Below are 18,539 nucleotides of genomic sequence, written 5' to 3'. Positions count from 1 at the left end.
GAGAAAAAAGTTGACGTTGATCCAACTCCTTCTGCGATGGATTTGACCGAAATAAAAATGTAGATCCACCTCTTTTTGTGATGGAATCGAACGAGATGTCGATGCTGATCTACCTCCTTCTGTGATAGAATCGAGCTAAAAGTTGACGCTGATCCAACTCCTTCTGCGATGGATTTGAGCGAAAATAAAAATATCGATCCACCTCTTTCTGTGATGGAATCGAACGAGATGTAGATGCTGATCTACCTCCTTCTGTGATAGAATCGAGCAAAAGTCGATGCTGATCAACCTCCTTCTGTGATAGAATCGAGCAAAAAGTTGAACAATCTCTTCATTACGAATTCTTTACTGAAAATATTTATCTTCTCTTCAAGGTTTTTGAATTGACGGCGGTCCATGAAAGATATGGACTGATTCTCTGCGTAAGTTGTGAAATGAATCTTTCGTTGATTCTCTTAGTTCCTGTCATGTTTTCAAAACCTTATGTAAATGTATGCATATGCTCTTATTCAATGAATGCATGAGTATACATGATGTGTTCTTTGGGTTTTTAGGGTTTCGTAAGCCTTTGTTTTCCCATTTTATCCCTGTCGAATCCATGTCTTTGTCGACTCTGTGTTTTTCGGGTTGCTGTCATTTCTTGTTTCGCCCTTTTATCAATCCTTTGCTTTAATTAGTGCAAATATCGACCCAAATAGACGACCTTGGATTCCCATTATTTTACAAGTTAATTAAAAGTAATATCGAGAAATTTCTGGAATTTGTGTTATGCTCAGTTACTTGTGGCACACATAAAAAATGAGTTGAAGATTGAAATAACACTCATGAAATTTATTGACAAAAGAGAAGTTTTATACAGAGTCATGGCATTTGGAGAAAAAAAAAACTCTAGAAACAAATTAGCATATATCCTAATGAATTCTAGCACCATTGTTCTTGTACCATTTGATTTGACACCCTGAGGTGGTCCTCTGTGAAGTCCTTCATGAACTACTACTATCTCAAGGGGTTTACTTGTCAGATGCCTTCATATCAAAATGTATTTGAGCCGCCCTTTTCGGGTTTTCGACTCAAATCCTCATTTGGTTTCAAAGTGCCCTTTACGGGTTTTCACCTCGAACCTCTCCTTTTCTTTTTTCTTTTTTTTCTTTTCAGGCGTAATATTTCTTGACAGAGTCTGAATTTATAGGGTTTTTCAGTACCCTTCCATCCATCTCCGCCAAAATTATCGCTCCCCCAGAGAAGGCCCTTTTGACAACATAGGGCCCCTCCCAATTAGGCATCCATTTTCCGCGGAAATCCTTCTGGATAGGCAAAATCTTTTTCAATACTAGATCTCCCTCTTTGAACTCTCTTGGGCGTACCTTCTTGTTGTGGGCTCTCATCATCCTCTTTTGATACATTTGTCCATGACATATAGCATTCAACCTTTTCTCTTCAATAAGATTCAGTTGATCAAGGCGAGACTGGATCCATTCTGCTTCATCCAACTCCACTTCTTTCAATACTCGAAGTGATGGAATTTCAACCTCAATAGGTACGAGTGCCTCTGTTCCATATACCAAAGAGAAAGGCGTTGCCCCTGTCGATGTTCGCACGGTCGTTCTATACCCATAAAGGGCAAAAGGTAACTTTTCGTGCCAATCTCTGTAAGTTTCTGTAGTCTTCGTAATGATCCTTTTGATATTCTTGTTTGCTGCTTCTACCGCCCCATTCATTTTCGGCCGATAATTAACAGAGTTGGCATGCTTTATCTTGAACTGCGAACAAAGTTCATCCATCATCTTGTTTTTCAAATTAGTAGCATTGTCTGTGATGATTCTTTCTGGCAATCCATATCGACATATTATTTCCCTCTTTATGAATATACAAACTGTAGATCTCGTGACACTGGAATAGGAAGCAGCCTCTACCCATTTTGTGAAGTAATCAATTGCTACTAAAATGAATCGATGCCCATTTGAAGCTTTTGGTGTGATTGCCCCAATGACGTCCATACCCCACATAGAGAACGGCCAGGGTGAGCTCATAATGTGCAAAGGTGAAGGCGGTGCTTGGATTTTATCCGCATATATCTGGCATTTATGGCATCTTCTCACGTAATTGACACAATCCGTATGCATTGCGGCCCAATAGTATCCATATCTCATAATTTTTCTGGCCATGGACAATCCATTCATATGCGTTTCACACGTTCCTCCATGTACTTATTCCATCACATTCTTTGCTTCTTTGGCATTTACACATCTCAGTAAAACTTGGTCACTGCCCCTTCTATACAAGATTTCCCCATCAAGGAAGTACATGGTTGCCATTCTTCTGATGGTTTTCTTGTCAATTTTAGATGCACCGGGGGGATAAGTCTGGTATCTCATATATTGTAGGATATCGTGGTACCATGGATGACCATCTATTTCTTCTTCTAAGTGATAGCAGTAGGTTGGGGTCTCGTATACTTGCATTGTTATGTGCATCATGTCTGTTCTTTTATTAGCTTTAAACATTGCTGCTAAGGTAGCTAAAGCATCTGCCATTTGATTGTCCTCTTGGGGGAGATATCTGAACGTGTCATCCTCAAATTCTTTTAGTAATTCGAGGATTAAATTTCTGTATTCGACTAGCTTTAAGTCTTTCATCTCCCATTCTCCCCTTAGTTGGTACACAACTAGCGAGGAATCTCCGTATACTTTGAGTGTTTTGATCTTTCTTTCAATGGCTGCTTTTAACCCCATAATGCAAGCTTCATATTCGGCCATGTTATTGGTGCAAACAAAATCTAATCTTCTTGTGAGAGGATAATAAATCTCCTCTGGGGAAATCAACACTGCCCCAATTCCATTTCCTAAAGCGTTAGAAGCACCATCAAAGTTCAAAGTCCAAGATTTGTTGCCTTCGGAGCTCTCCTTCTCGGTATAAACACACATTAAATCTTCATATGGGAAATTGAAGTTCAAAGACTCATAATCCTCCGAGGCACGACTTGTAAGAAAGTCTGCTATAACGCTCCCTTTTATTGCCTTTTGACTCACATAGACAATATCAAACTCATATAACAATATCTGCCATCTAGCCAATCTGCCAGTCAAAGCAGGGGACTCCATCAAAAATTTCAACGGATCCATTTTCGATATTAACCATGTAGTATGGTATAACATGTACTGTCCGAATCTTCGAGTAGCCCAAACTAAGGCACCACACAACTTTTGAATCGGTGAGTATCGAGTCTCACAATCAGTAAACTTCTTACTAAAGTAATAAATGGCTTTTTCTTTTCTTCCTGATTCATCATGTTGCCCTAGTACACAACCCATTGAATTCTCGAAAACTGCTAAGTAGAGAATTAATGGTCTGCGGGGTACTGGCGATACCAATATGGGGGCATTGGACAGGTACCTTTTGATGACTTCCAAAGCCTCCTGGCATTCATCATTCCATACCTCAGGATTATTCTTTTTGAGCAATTTAAATATCGGATCACATTTATCAGTAAGCTGAGAAATGAATCGCGATATATAATTTAACCTTCCTAGAAGCCCTCGAACTTCTTTCTGTGTGCGTGGTGTGGGAAGGTCATGAATTGCCTTAACCTTATCCGGATCAATCTCGATTCCTTTCTGGCTTACCACAAAACCCAATAATTTTCTAGATTTTACTCCGAATGTGCATTTTGTTGGATTGAGCTTTAATTGGTACTTCCTTAATCGTTGGAATAACTTTCTCAAATTTTGTACATGCTCTTCTTCTATTATGGACTTGGCAATCATGTCATCCACGTATACTTCTATCTCTTTGTGCATCATGTCGTGGAAGAGAGTCACCATGGTTCTTTAATAGGTTGCCCCAGTATTCTTCAACCCGAATGGCATTACTTTATAGCAGAAAGTTCCCCACATGGTTATAAACGTCGTCTTCTCCATGTCTTCAAGGTTCATTTTAATCTGATTGTACCCTGAGAAGCCATCCATGAAGGAAAACCATGAATGCCCCGTAGTGTTATCCACCAGGGTGTCTATATGAGGTAAGGGAAAATTGTCCTTTGGGCTAGCCTTGTTAATGTCTCGATAATCTATACACATGCGGACCTTCCCATCCTTCTTAGGTACAGGTACTATATTGGCTACCCACTTAGGATATTTTGCCTCTTGAAGAAAACCTGCATCAATCTGTTTTTGATACTTCTTCTTTAATCTTTAATAGCATCTATGGTTTCATCCTTCTGAGTTTTTGTTGGACGGGTTTGCATTCTGGCTTGATGGGCAACGTGTGGACTACTATATCAGTACTTAGCCCTGGCATATCTTGATATGACCAAGCAAAGACATCTTTGTACTCCTAGAGCAAACTTATCAACTCTAGCTTTATTTCTGCGGATAGAGTAGCGCCAATCTTTATTTCTCTCTGTACCTCCACGGTCCCCAAGTTTACAAGTTCTACTTCTTCCGTGTGGGGTAGGATCTGTTTCTCATCTCTTTCCACCAATCTTAATAGATCACTAGGGACTTCACAGTCTTCTTCATCTTCACATTCATTGACTTCTTCCAAACATGGTGGTCGCTCAAACTTTGTCTTGCAACTGGCCTCAGGAACAATTATGCTAGTATTATTGTGACATCTACATGAAATTTGACTCGGATATATTGGAGAGTAAAGAAATAAAGAATATGATGTAATGAAAAAATGAAGAATTTGGAGATTTGAAGAATAAATAATATGATATGAAGAACATTATGAAATAACGTGAAGAATGAAAATGATTGTTATTTAAGGAAAATATCTTTTATTGATTGATGGGATAAGCGTGAAGTTTTACAAAAAGTCCAACATATATTTTTTAGATGCTAATACAAATTATTCTGGGGCATTACTTTGGATTGACCCTAAAAACTTTGGGGAGGTCCTCGGCTGTCCAATTGTCGAGCTTTTCACCAGGAAAGCACGGACGAATTCCAGCTAGAAACTTCCCGGGTTGGTTGCCCCCAGAAATCATATTGATTGACAGTCCTTTCAGAGCTTCGCCCATCATCTCGGTTTCGATGGCGCTAGTCAGCTGTTGTTCTGCGTTGTACACTCCTCCAAATTTGAAAGAGCTCTTCAGGGGAGGAAATGACATGCATTCTCCCGAGATATCCTCTCCTCTCTGTTTGGCCTTTCTCGCCTCATTCTTTTTCTTTATTTCTTGACCCCGCTGCTGGAAGGTGGGTGATGTGAGCACGTCTATGCCAACAAAGGAAACTGATCCGGAGGTCTTACCCATAGGACCTATCACACGTTCCAAGGCAAAACAATTCAGGGAAGTTCTTTCTCTTAAGTGTTTGCAAATTAATAAATCAATTCATAATTGTCATGCCTTAGAAATGAAGATTCTTAATGTGTTACATACTGATGTGTAACACCACCTTAGTTATGCTAGGGAAACATATGCATTTTATTTACATTTCATGTTAGCATATACATTTATCATTTCATGTGCATTTTTTTTTTACATTCACATAATAGCATGATCATCATTTGTTATGCATAACATCATGGTTAGTTAATTCACGTGTTTCATCATTTGATTTGCATAAACAACATATTTACCATTTGTTTAGCATGTTTCACGTGCACCCACATTCATATAATAACATGTTCATCATTTGATTACATAACAGCAAGTTTAGTTGCTTTCACGTGCACCCACAATCACTTTTCAGCATGTTTCTTTTTATTATCATTCATGTGCACTCATTTTAGTTTTAATATTTAATTATTTTTAGTTATTATATCATGCATGTTAGCTCATAATAACACATACATGCACAGCAGCAAGATATTTGATTCATTCCAGTGGACAGTTCACGTCACTTATATTTATCACCAGTTTTGAACATGTTACAAGCATAATTGGGAGATTAAGTCTCTTAGCATTTAATCCCCTATCTCTTAGCTTTCCAATGCATTTTGAATCGTGTCAATCCGATACTGGAAGCTTGAGATATTCACAGATTACCGAAGACAGTACAGGCTGGAAATAAATACGGGATTTACAACTAAATTAATCATTCCAGCACATTTAATTTAAATACTTGCTTATTATCTTCTTTGCACATGTAGGCACGTCAAAACAGCCTGGATAAGCATTATAAAGACATAAATAAGTCCATGATTGGAGGAGACAAAGAAACCAGCTGAAATCAGACCCATACTTTGCTGACTATTATCACTCACGTATGTTGGAGGGAACCCATAATGTTGCACATGTTTCCAGCATTTATTTGCACCAGAATATTATCCATCAAAACAGTCCATGTGCGTATGCTCCTTTCCACTACCCAACCATGTGCGTGAACCAACTAAGCAATTATTTGAAGGATCATACGTGCTGATCATCCAAGGAGACATATACTTTGAAAACAGCCCATGTGCTTGGCACTAAGCTGGATGATGCTTCCACTTAAGCATCAATTTGAAGGAACGTGAGTATTACCTGGCCATGAAGAGTTGTCTCCATTTTACACCGAATCATCACTTGAATTCATGGAGAATTATGAACTGGAATGTATTATTTGTTAGACGTAATAGCTGGCCAAAAACACTATGTGTTATTCGGCTAAGCATTTGAAACAGATTAAATAAGCTTGTAATTTCATTTTGGAAGGAACTTTGATAAATTAAAACTTTGTGAGTTATTCTCTCAAATTGGTTCTTCTTAGAACTATTTTCTTGACATTTCAAGATTGTTCTTGTTGTGTTAAGTTTGTGATACTTAGGGTTCTTAGATTACTATCTAAAGGGTCCAAGTCCTTGAACATTGGACGTATAAGGTTCGGGTTTATACTCTTTAGTATAGGTTCTTCCTTGTTCTTTGTTATTATCCAATTTCCAGCATCCTAAATTCCATTACCTCATCTATCAATTATCATTCCTTATTCAAATTTCGTTCATATCCATATAACCCCAACATCATCCTTACTATCAAGTGAGTTTGCTGCCGAGGAATTGCTTACTTCGTTCTAGATCCGGTACAATCGAAGAGGTCCTCAATCGACGGACTGACTCGTATCATATGGTAATCAGAGCAAAGGCGAACCAAGTAAGAAATTCATCCTGAAAATTAAAAAAAAAAATTCCGAAAATTAAAAAAATAAAAAAAAAAGAAAAGAAAAAGAAAAAGAATTCTGGTCTTGAGCTAAAGAGAAATGCTTTGAGTTTTGATTCAATCCAAAACGCAACATCTTTGATTGTATTGGTGACAGTCCCGTTGTAAGCATTTCTTTGTAGTAAGTTTACTAATCACTTTCATTTTTCTTTCTTTCTTTAATTTCCTTTGAATTTTAGCCTTCCTTTCATTATTTTTTTTCAGTTTCCATCAACCGTTGTTGTTTCCTTTAAGCCGACACACTTGACAGATTTTTGAAAGATCGAATTTAGTTCGTAAAAGAACTGACTACGAGGGAACGAGTGGAAAAGGCACATTGAGTGTGTGAGATCAGAAGGGGAGACAGAAAAGAGCCATTAAAAGTTTCTCCCGAGTGAAACACGAGTGTTGAGTGATTGAGTGTCAACTTTGATTTCCTTGGAGCGAAATTGTGAGAATCTTTGTGTGTATATTGTAAGGTCCTATATACACTAATTTTTTTTTCTTTGTGTGTTGTTTTGTTTTATTTGAATTAATATGACAGGTTCTAGTGATAACCAACCAGGTGACCAACCACCAAATTTGCAAATGCAAGCCATTACACGTGAGATACAAAGAATGATAAGGGCTGAACTTGAGACTCTACATTCTAGAATGGATAAGATTGAGGGAGAATCCCAAATGCATCATTATGAAGAGATTAATGATGAAAACGAAATTGACCAACCTTTAAGACCGAATCAGAGACATGGTCGTACACTTGATGATAATTTGTCTAATATAAAAGTTGTGATTCCATCTTTTCAGGGACGAACAGATCCTGATGCATATTTGGCATGGGAAAGTAAAGTTGAGCATGTTTTCGAGTGTTATAACTACTCGGAACAAAAGAAGGTTCGTTTGGCAGCAATGGAGTTTATCGATTACGCTCTCATTTGGTGGGATCAATTGTTGATCAGTAGACGAAGAACCGGTGAAGGTCCAGTGAACACATGGACAGAAATGAAGCGAATCATGAGGAAACGGTTTGTTCCATTTCATTATCAACGTGATTTATTTCAAAAGTTACAAAACTTGAAACAGGGAAATCGAAGTGTTGAAGATTATTTCAAGGAAATGGAAATGGCCATGATGCGTGCAAACATGGAGGAAGATAAAGAAGCAACTATGGCACGTTTTCTTGCAGGGTTGAATTTTGAGATTGCTAATGTTGTTGAGTTACAGCATTATGTCGAGTTGGATGACATGGTGCATATGGCCATCAAAATTGAAAGACAACAGCGTAGAAAGTCTTCTTACCGAGGTAATACTCCTTCTAAAGTTTCCTTTAATCCATCTGTTACTCCTAATAATGCTAGGAAGCAAACACCATTTAAGATTAAGGAAAGAGCGGAAACGAGTAGTCCAAAACCTCCCGTTGTTGAAAATGGACGAGGAAAGCAACAAATACAAACAGAACGCACAAGAGACATCCAATGTTTCAAATGCCTTGGTAGAGGGCATATTGCAAGTCAATGTCCTAACCGAAGGACAATGATGACACGTATGAATGGGGAAATAGAATCCGAATCTGACAATGATGAGCAAGACACCCCTTTGATGGACGATAATGAAGATGACGATCAAGTACAGACTTATGCAACCGGAGAAGCACTTGTGGTTAAAAGAAGCTTGAATGCACAACCAATCCGAGATGAACAACAACGCGAGAACATCTTTCACACAAGATGTCTTGTGAATGACAAGGTATGTGTTGTAATTATCGATAGCGGTAGTTGTACTAACGTTGCAAGTACTGTTATGGTTGATAAGCTAGGTCTGAAGACAACGAAGCATCCCAATCCATACAAACTACAGTGGTTGAATGATGCGGGAGAGCTAAGGGTTACCAAACAAGTTCTTGTACCATTTTCCATTGGAAAATACAAGGATGAAGTAACGTGTGACGTTGTGTCGATGGATGCCACTCACTTATTGTTGGGACGTCCATGGCAGTTTGACAAGAAGGTAATGCATGATGGATTCACCAATAGATATTCGTTTATGAATGCAGGAAAACAAATCACTTTAGCCCCTTTGATGCCAAGTCAAGTACAAGAAGATCAAGTTCGTCTGAAGAAGAACAGCGAAGAAGCAAAGGGAAAGAAGAAGATAAACGTTTATGCGAGCAGAAAAGAAATCAGGAAGTGTCTTTCCTCTCAACAATCTTTACTCATTTTAATGTATAAAGATCATTGTTTGTTGGCTGAAATTCCCCCTGATTTACCTATGTCTATTACATCTCTTTTGCAAGATTTTGAAGATGTATTTCCTGAAGAAATTCCAGATGGATTACCACCAATTAGAGGGATTGAACATCAAATTGATTTCATTCCTGGAGCTACCATTCCAAATAGACCGGCCTACCGGAGTAATCCCGATGAAACAAAGGAGTTACAGAAACAAGTCAAAGAGCTGTTGGACAAAGGATACATTCGAGAAAGTTTAAGACCTTGTGCTGTACCAGTTTTGTTGGTACCAAAAAAAGATGGAACTTGGAGAATGTGTGTGGATTGCAGAGCTGTAAACCAGATCACTATCAAATATAGGCATCCTATACCTCGATTGGATGATATGCTTGATGAACTTAGTGGAGCCAACATCTTCTCCAAAATTGATTTGAAAAGCGGCTACCATCAGATTAGGATGAAGGAAGGAGATGAGTGGAAAACCGCATTTAAGACAAAGCAAGGTTTGTATGAATGGTTAGTCATGCCTTTTGGCTTAACTAACGCTCCTAGTACTTTTATGCGTTTAATGAACCATGTCCTTCGGCCTTACATCGGTAAGTTTTGTGTTGTTTACTTTGATGATATCCTAATTTACAGTAAATCCTTGAACGAGCATGTTAAACATTTAAGGATTATTCTAAGCACTTTAAGAGGAGAGCATTTATATGCTAATTTCAAAAAGTGTGCTTTTTGTACTAACCAAGTTACCTTCTTAGGTTTTATTGTTAGTTCACAGGGACTAGCAGTTGATCCAGAAAAGATTAAGGCAATTCAAGAATGGCCAGAACCGGTCAACGTAAGTCAAGTTCGAAGCTTTCATGGATTAGCCAGTTTTTACAGAAGGTTTGTACCAAACTTTAGTACAATTGCCGCCCCCTTAACCGGGATTATTAAGAAGAATTCAAACTTCTGTTGGGGCAAAGAGCAAGATGAAGCATTCAAGGAACTCAAGGATTATTTGACAAAGGCTCCCCTATTAGCCTTGCCAAACTTTGAGAAGACATTTGAAGTTGAATGTGACGCTTCCGGGATTGGGATTGGTGCTGTTTTGAGTCAAGAAGGAAAACCAATCGCTTACTTTAGCGAAAAGCTAAATGGTGCAACCTTGAATTATCCAGTCTATGACAAAGAGATGTATGCACTCATTCGAACATTAGAGACTTGGCAGCACTACTTATTGCCAAGAGAATTCGTAATACACACTGATCATGAGGCGTTGAAACATATCAAGGGACAACACAAGCTCAACAAAAGTCATGCTAAATGGGTAGAATTCTTGGAGTCTTTTCCTTATGTCATTCGATATAAAAAAGGTAAAGACAATGTTGTAGCAGACGCCTTATCCCGCAGGTATGTACTTTTGAATTATTTGGATTCACATCTGATTGGTTTTGCTTATATTAAAGAGTTGTATGCCACTGACCCTGATTTTGGAGAAAGATATATGTCATGTGAGAAAGGTGCAGAAGGGAATTTTTATCGACATGATGGCTATCTTTTCAAAGAAGGAAGAATCTGCATTCCTCAAGGGTCGATTCGAGAAGTCCTTATTCGAGAAGCACATGAAGGAGGACTTATGGGGCACTCTGGAGTTGCTAAAACGTTGCACATTTTAAAAGAGCATCTATTTTGGCCTAAGATGCGAAGAGACGTTGAAAGAATTTGTGAACGCTGTGTAACATGTAAGAAAGCAAAATCGAAGGTTCTACCGCACGGTATGTATTTACCTTTACCTATTCCTGATTCTCCGTGGCTGGATATATCCATGGATTTTGTGTTGGGATTGCCTAGGACTAGGACAGGTAGAGATAGTATCTTTGTTGTGGTTGATAGATTTTCAAAGATGGCACATTTCATTGCGTGTCATAAAACTGATGATGCTACTAACGTGGCCAACTTGTTTTTCAAGGAGATTGTTCGTTTGCATGGAATTCCTAGGTCTATTGTTTCTGACAGGGATGTTAAGTTCTTGAGTCATTTCTGGAGGACTCTTTGGAACAAATTGGGAACGAAACTGATGTTTTCCACTACTTGTCATCCTCAAACTGATGGACAAACTGAGGTTGTCAATCGAGTTTTATCTACTTTGTTACGTTCCCTCATTAAGAAGAACATTAAGACATGGGAAGAATGTTTACCACATGTTGAGTTTGCCTATAACCATTCAGTTCATTCTGCTACTAAGTTTTCACCATTTGAGATTGTTTATGGCTTTAACCCTTTAACTCCCATGGATTTATTGCCATTACCTCAAGAACAGGTTATGAACAGAGACGGAAAATCTAAAGCAGACTATGTTAAAAAGTTGCATCAACAGGTTAAGGACAACCTAGAGCGGAGGACTCAACAGTACGAGAAGCAAGCGAATAAGGGTCGTAAGCGAGTAACCTTTGATGTAGGAGATTGGGTTTGGGTTCATTTTCGAAAGAACGTTTTCCAGCCCAACGACGTTCCAAGTTGTTACCCCGAGGCGATGGTCCTTTTCAAGTATTGGAGAAAGTGAATGAAAACGCTTACAAGTTGGACTTACCGGGTGAATTCAATGTAAGTGCTACATTTAACGTTTCTGATTTATCCCCTTATGATGTTTCTGCAGATTTGAGGACAAATCTTTTTCAAGAAGGGGAGGATGATGTGAGCACGTCTATGCCAACAAAGGAAACTGATCCGAAGGTCTTACCCATAGGACCTATCACACGTTCTAAGGCAAAACAATTCAGGGAAGTTCTTTCTCTTAAGTGTTTGCAAATTAATAAATCAATTCATAATTGTCATGCCTTAGAAATGAAGATTCTTAATGTGTTACATACTGATGTGTAACACCACCTTAGTTATGCTAGGGAAACATATGCATTTTATTTACATTTCATGTTAGCATATACATTTATCATTTCATGTGCATTTTTTTTTTTACATTCACATAATAGCATGATCATCATTTGTTATGCATAACATCATGGTTAGTTAATTCACGTGTTTCATCATTTGATTTGCATAAACAACATATTTACCATTTGTTTAGCATGTTTCACGTGCACCCACATTCATAATAACATGTTCATCATTTGATTACATAACAGCAAGTTTAGTTGCTTTCACGTGCACCCACAATCACTTTTCAGCATGTTTCTTTTATTATCATTCATGTGCACTCATTTTAGTTTTAATATTTAATTATTTTTAGTTATTATATCATGCATGTTAGCTCATAATAACACATACATGCACAGCAGCAAGATATTTGATTCATTCCAGTGGACAGTTCACGTCACTTATATTTATCACCAGTTTTGAACATGTTACAAGCATAATTGGGAGATTAAGTCTCTTAGCATTTAATCCCCTATCTCTTAGCTTTCCAATGCATTTTGAATCGTGTCAATCCGATACTGGAAGCTTGAGATATTCACAGATTACCGAAGACAGTACAGGCTGGAAATAAATACGGGATTTACAACTAAATTAATCATTCCAGCACATTTAATTTAAATACTTGCTTATTATCTTCTTTGCACATGTAGGCACGTCAAAACAGCCTGGATAAGCATTATAAAGACATAAATAAGTCCATGATTGGAGGAGACAAAGAAACCAGCTGAAATCAGACCCATACTTTGCTGACTATATTATCACTCACGTATGTTGGAGGGAACCCATAATGTTGCACATGTTTCCAGCATTTATTTGCACCAGAATATTATCCATCAAAACAGTCCATGTGCGTATGCTCCTTTCCACTACCCAACCATGTGCGTGAACCAACTAAGCAATTATTTGAAGGATCATACGTGCTGATCATCCAAGGAGACATATACTTTGAAAACAGCCCATGTGCTTGGCACTAAGCTGGATGATGCTTCCACTTAAGCATCAATTTGAAGGAACGTGAGTATTACCTGGCCATGAAGAGTTGTCTCCATTTTACACCGAATCATCACTTGAATTCATGGAGAATTATGAACTGGAATGTATTATTTGTTAGACGTAATAGCTGGCCAAAAACACTATGTGTTATTCGGCTAAGCATTTGAAACAGATTAAATAAGCTTGTAATTTCATTTTGGAAGGAACTTTGATAAATTAAAACTTTGTGAGTTATTCTCTCAAATTGGTTCTTCTTAGAACTATTTTCTTGACATTTCAAGATTGTTCTTGTTGTGTTAAGTTTGTGATACTTAGGGTTCTTAGATTACTATCTAAAGGGTCCAAGTCCTTGAACATTGGACGTATAAGGTTCGGGTTTATACTCTTTAGTATAGGTTCTTCCTTGTTCTTTGTTATTATCCAATTTCCAGCATCCTAAATTCCATTACCTCATCTATCAATTATCATTCCTTATTCAAATTTCGTTCATATCCATATAACCCCAACATCATCCTTACTATCAAGTGAGTTTGCTGCCGAGGAATTGCTTACTTCGTTCTAGATCCGGTACAATCGAAGAGGTCCTCAATCGACGGACTGACTCGTATCAGTGGGCTTAAATCCGAGCCCGAAACGGTCCTTCTTCAACTCAACAGTTATGGGTCGTACCTGCCCCTGCAGCTCTTTTCCCAGTCCTTTACCGATCCTTGCTCCTCTTCCTAGGGTTTGTCTCACTGTCATCTTAGTACAATTCGACAGTGCGGGTCATGGAATTCTACTACCTTCAGCCACATAGGCTGCATTGATGAATTCCAAAGCCCTGAATGAGCACTCCAAGGCGTCCTCATTTATGTCGATATACGGGGTCTCAGACGTTACAGAAGCTATGATTTCTTGTTCAGCCCCAATGCTGACCAATCTTCCATCAATTACGAACTTCAGCTTTTGATGCAGGGATGAATGAACTGCCCCTGCCGCATGGATCCAAGGTCTCCCTAACAAACAGTTGTATGTCGGGTGGATATCCATTATCACAAAATCAACATTGTAAATAGCAGGCCCAATCATTAAGGGTATTTCCAGCTTTCCCATCACGTCCTTCTGGGTTCCATCGAATGCCCTGACGATGTTATGATACGCTCTCATAAGTGAGCTATCAATGGGCATCTTTTGCAGTGTAGCTAAGGGCATTACATTCAGTGCCGACCCATTATCTATAAGAACCCCTGGCAGGACATGACTGTGGCAGTGCACAGTGATGTTTAAAGCCTTAATGGATCCCATCCCTCCTTCCGGGATCTCATCATCAGTGAAAGTAATATAGTTTTCAGCAGCTATGTGACCCACAATTCGATCCAATTTATTCGTCGATATATCCTCAGGAACAAACGTTTGGTTGAGCACTTTTAGCAAGGTGTTCCGATGTACTTCGGAATTGATCAAAAGATCCAAGATTGAGATTTTTGCCTGCTGTTTGTAAAGCTACTCCACTATATTGTATTCACTGTGCTTAAGAAACCTCAAAAACTCATGACCTTGAGCTTCAATCATAGGCTCGTTAATGATCGGTGGAGGTTCTTCATTGAAAATTTTTGGCATTACGACGGCTTTGGCTTTAGCTTTTCCTTTGTCTATCTCGAGGGACATTTCTGGTGAGTAGCATCTTCCGCTTCGTGTGAAATGTCTCACCTCACCTACTTCTTCTGAGCTTGATTTATTTTCCTCGTTTGTTCTTTCAGATATCTTGGACCCCTCTGGTATTGATACATTGGCTATATAACTCCAAGGAACCTGTCGGGTATCCTTGAATGGGAAGGGGGATGGAGTTGTAATCACCACCCTTGGAGTTGTTGACGATGATCTCTCTTGTCCAGGATTAACTGTGATGACTATCAGTTTTCTCGTCCCCGTCATTCTGCCCGAGCCATCCATCATATAGATATCTATTTCTCGTGGTTTCTCTTTCTTACTGAAAAATTCCACTTCTCCACTATCCATAATTTTCTGAAGCAATTCTCGAAATTCAGGACAATTCTGGATATCATGGTCCTTAGTTTGGTGATGTTCACAGTATGTTTCTTGTTCCAATGACCTTGATTCGGGACTTCCCTTAATCATTCCCGATGTACACAGCTGCCTGAACACCCAACAGAGGGGAGATTTGACTTCTGACACCTTTCTCTTGGTCGTCCTGATCTCTCATTCTTCAACCATGTTGATTCCTTGCCCCCCATGATTGGGCATAGGGTGAGTATTTACAGCTGGTGTTTTGAATTCCAAATCTCCAGCGTTGATAAGGTTTTGTACAACCTTCTTAAATTGTGGGCAGTTCTCGATATCATGCCCAGTAATCCCTGTGTGGTATTCACAGTGAGCATTGGCATTATACCAGTGAGGGTAAGGTGGCTGCATCGGAGTCAATTTGTAAGCGCGTATTCAATCTGCCTTCAAGAGAGAGGCGTAGATTTCTGAATATGGTACTGGCACTGGTGAGAAAGTCGGTCTTGTATTCTCCCTTCTCTGCCCTCTATTTTCATGGGTGTTGGTATTCTCCGTCTTAGGCTGCGAAATTGTGACGCTGGCTGCGTAGTTCTTTTTATAAGTACTCGTCTGGCTCACTTCATTGTCTTTTTTCTTGAAATAGGGCTTCTTCGACCCATCACCTCCTTCAATCTTGCCACTTTTAATGGCATTTTCGATTAATTCTCCAGAAAGAACCAAGTCAGCAAAATTCTTCGTAGCATTTCCCAACATATGCCCCAAATATGGAGCCTTCAGAGTATGTACAAAGATAACCGTAGCCTCCTTTTCCAGCAACGGTGGCTGTACTTGTGAGGCAACATCACGCCACCTTTGGGCGTACTGCCTGAAACTTTCATTATGTCGCTTTTCCATGTTCTGCAATGTCCATCTGTCAGGCACTAGTTCGGTGACATGACGATACTGTTCATAAAATGCTCGAGCCAAGTCTCTCCATGACTTGATCTGGGATCTAGTCAATTGATTGTACCATTTAATTGCTGATCCTGTTAGGCTGTCCTGGAAACAATGTATCAGTAGTTTCTCATTTTCAGTATACCTTGCCATTCTTCTGCAGAACATGACGAGGTGAGCTGATGGGCAAGTAGTTCCATCATACTTTTCAAAGTCTGGTGCTTTGAACTTCGGGGGTAAAATCAGGTCAGGCACCAAACTTAGCTCTCTAGCATCCATTCCATAGAATGGCTCAACTTCTACTGATCTCATTCTTTCCTCCAGGCTTTTCAACTGCTGGGTTATATCATTGTTAACCCTTCCTTTTTCTGAGACTTCCTGAAAATCAGGTGGTAACTCTTCTACGCCTGATTCAATGGGTCTTGCCCTAGTAGCCGATGGGTAATCGGTTTGAAATGCGGGCTCATTATGATTTTGCTGATTCGCTATATAGACTCCTGGGTGAGCCTCTTGCACAGCTGGCGATCTAACTAAAATGTGCACTCGGGTGAAACCGGGAGGATGCGAAGGGTCGGGTGTAAACCCTGATGGGTACTGGGGGCCATATGTAAACCCGACAGGATGCGATGCCATAGGTTCAAACCCTGGAGGATGCAAGAGATCCTGATCAGATGATTTTGGGTCAACAATAGCTTTTCCACTTGTAATGTGCTTCTTAAACATTTCTTCGATCTTTTGTAGCAAACCGTCTTGTGAGCTTTCCATCTCTGCTTCCATTTTGCTTAATCTTTCTCTCATCTCTGCTTGAGCTTGTTTGTGTTCTTGTTCAATTTGAGCTAATTTCGCCTCCATTTTCTTAGTTTTACGGGTACCGTATGGGTGTGAGGTGAATACCAGGATAACTACAAATAATTGGAAATTATGTTTTATTATTCGATGAATTTAATGAATGAATTGTTATAATGCGATTATCAAGATTTCAAACATTTAGAAAAACGTAAGAAAATGCAAATGCAAATGCAACCCGATATTGATTCCGAAATAACTTAGTTCATACAAAATGTACTCAACAACACACAAAATCTAAGCACTTTAGGCAAAGAGAATACATCCTCATTGAAATTAAACGTAGAATCTTGCCCTATCGCCTAATCTCTCGAGCTCTATTATCAATCCCAGGATGCGTCGCTCTTCCTCTGAATTTGGGATAACAAAAACTCTGAGGGCTGTCGCTTCTTCAGATATCTCGTAGACTTGACGAGCAACACTGCGGGCTTGATTCACTGCTCTCCCCATTGCTTCATGTTGATTCTAAATGGTGTCGTGAGCCTGCCGTAGCGCGATTCCAAGCTCTGAATTAGTCAATGGTCGGCTTTCTTCTAATTGTTGGATTCACTGATGGCCTTTTTGTACTGCAACTTCTAGCTCAACGATCTTAGCTTTTAAGGCCTCATTCTCCTATCTGGCTATATCTTGTGCGGATGAGTGGATCAACCTTGCTTCTTCTAACTCTGTCATCCTTTTCTTTAACATCACATTTTCTTTTTGAAGACGGAATACATCGCTGTTGTATGGGTTCTGAAAAGTCTTTTCCATACTAAGTATTTGTGCTTCGAGCCGTTCAATCTGTGCCCGCCTCTGTGTCAATTCTTGGTTAGCCTCATCTCTTTGCTCTCTTAGTCTTTGAGCGTGCTGCAGGGCTTGCTTCTTTTCTTCTTGACCTCTTCTTGCGCTTCTTTCTACCATATCAAGTTTTATTTTTAGGGTCTTAACAGTATGATGTAGACCCTGGGCTCTCATATTCTTCTTTAAGGCCCGAAAATCTTGATTTAGCGCATCAAGACTCTCCTGAACCTTCTCTTTATCTTTTGCAAATTGTTTTATCACTCCATCCTTCTTAATCAGCTCGAGCTCCCACATTGTCTTCTCATCTAAGAAGTTTCTCTGTTCTTTTTCTCTCTCCAGATTCATTAGTCTCATATCCTCTTTTAACAATTCAGCCTCTGTCGGGAGCCTCCTCAATCGATCCTCCATAGTCAACTCGTCTTCTAAATTTGGCTTCGGTGTATTGTTATTAATTCTCTGCGACCTCCAAACCTCATAGCCTGGTGTGAATCCAGGCTCTATCATTTTGAAGTTCATGTAGTGGGGTTTCTTCCACGCTGTATAGATTTTTGAAATCCGCTCTCGATAACCTGGAGTAGAGAAAGAAAATTCTACCTCCTTCAAGCCATGGGTAGCTGGTACGAACTGTCGGGTACTGAACTGTCTGAGTACAATCAGCGGAGTATACCCGATTGCTCCCCATAATCCGTGCAGCATCACAAAGCTATCGTTACCACATCTGAAAAGTA

The 18,539-nt window shown here is 39.3% G+C and overlaps 2 protein-coding genes across 2 annotated transcripts; one reads left to right on the top strand and one right to left on the bottom strand.

Annotated features, from left to right (window-relative positions):
- Positions 1 to 2,207: 2,207 nt before the first annotated feature.
- Positions 2,208 to 3,122, bottom strand: LOC120175221. The gene has a single exon (XM_039181891.1). It carries the CDS (start codon positions 3,120 to 3,122, stop codon positions 2,208 to 2,210), a length of 915 nt encoding a protein of 304 aa, XP_039037822.1.
- A 3,961-nt stretch (positions 3,123 to 7,083) lies between these two features.
- Positions 7,084 to 12,986, top strand: LOC120175210. Its single transcript, XM_039181886.1, has 7 exons — positions 7,084 to 7,242; positions 7,343 to 9,705; positions 10,117 to 10,183; positions 10,286 to 10,521; positions 10,738 to 11,843; positions 11,984 to 12,060; positions 12,909 to 12,986. The coding sequence occupies exons 2-7, from the start codon at positions 7,655 to 7,657 to the stop codon at positions 12,984 to 12,986; spliced, it is 3,615 nt and encodes a 1,204-aa protein (XP_039037817.1). The 5' UTR covers positions 7,084 to 7,242; positions 7,343 to 7,654.
- The last annotated feature ends 5,553 nt before the right edge of the window (positions 12,987 to 18,539 follow it).

Source organism: Hibiscus syriacus, unplaced genomic scaffold (assembly GCF_006381635.1).
Source record: "Hibiscus syriacus cultivar Baekdansim isolate YM2019G1 unplaced genomic scaffold, ASM638163v2 tig00003151_pilon, whole genome shotgun sequence".
Lineage (NCBI taxonomy): Eukaryota > Viridiplantae > Streptophyta > Magnoliopsida > Malvales > Malvaceae > Hibiscus > Hibiscus syriacus.
The sequence above is the reverse complement of the archived record's forward strand: the minus strand, read 5'-3'. Positions and strand labels throughout refer to the sequence as shown.

Coding starts and splice junctions, on each gene's coding strand:
- LOC120175221 (XM_039181891.1), bottom strand. CDS start 3,122: ATGGATCCGTTGAAATTTTTGATGGAGTCCCCTGCTTTGACTGGCAGA.
- LOC120175210 (XM_039181886.1), top strand. CDS start 7,655: ATGACAGGTTCTAGTGATAACCAACCAGGTGACCAACCACCAAATTTG. Junction 10,184..10,285: donor AATGGCCAGAACCGGTCAAC/GTAAGTCAAGTT, acceptor ATTATTAAGAAG/AATTCAAACTTCTGTTGGGG. Junction 11,844..11,983: donor CCAGCCCAACGACGTTCCAA/GTTGTTACCCCG, acceptor ATGTTTCTGCAG/ATTTGAGGACAAATCTTTTT.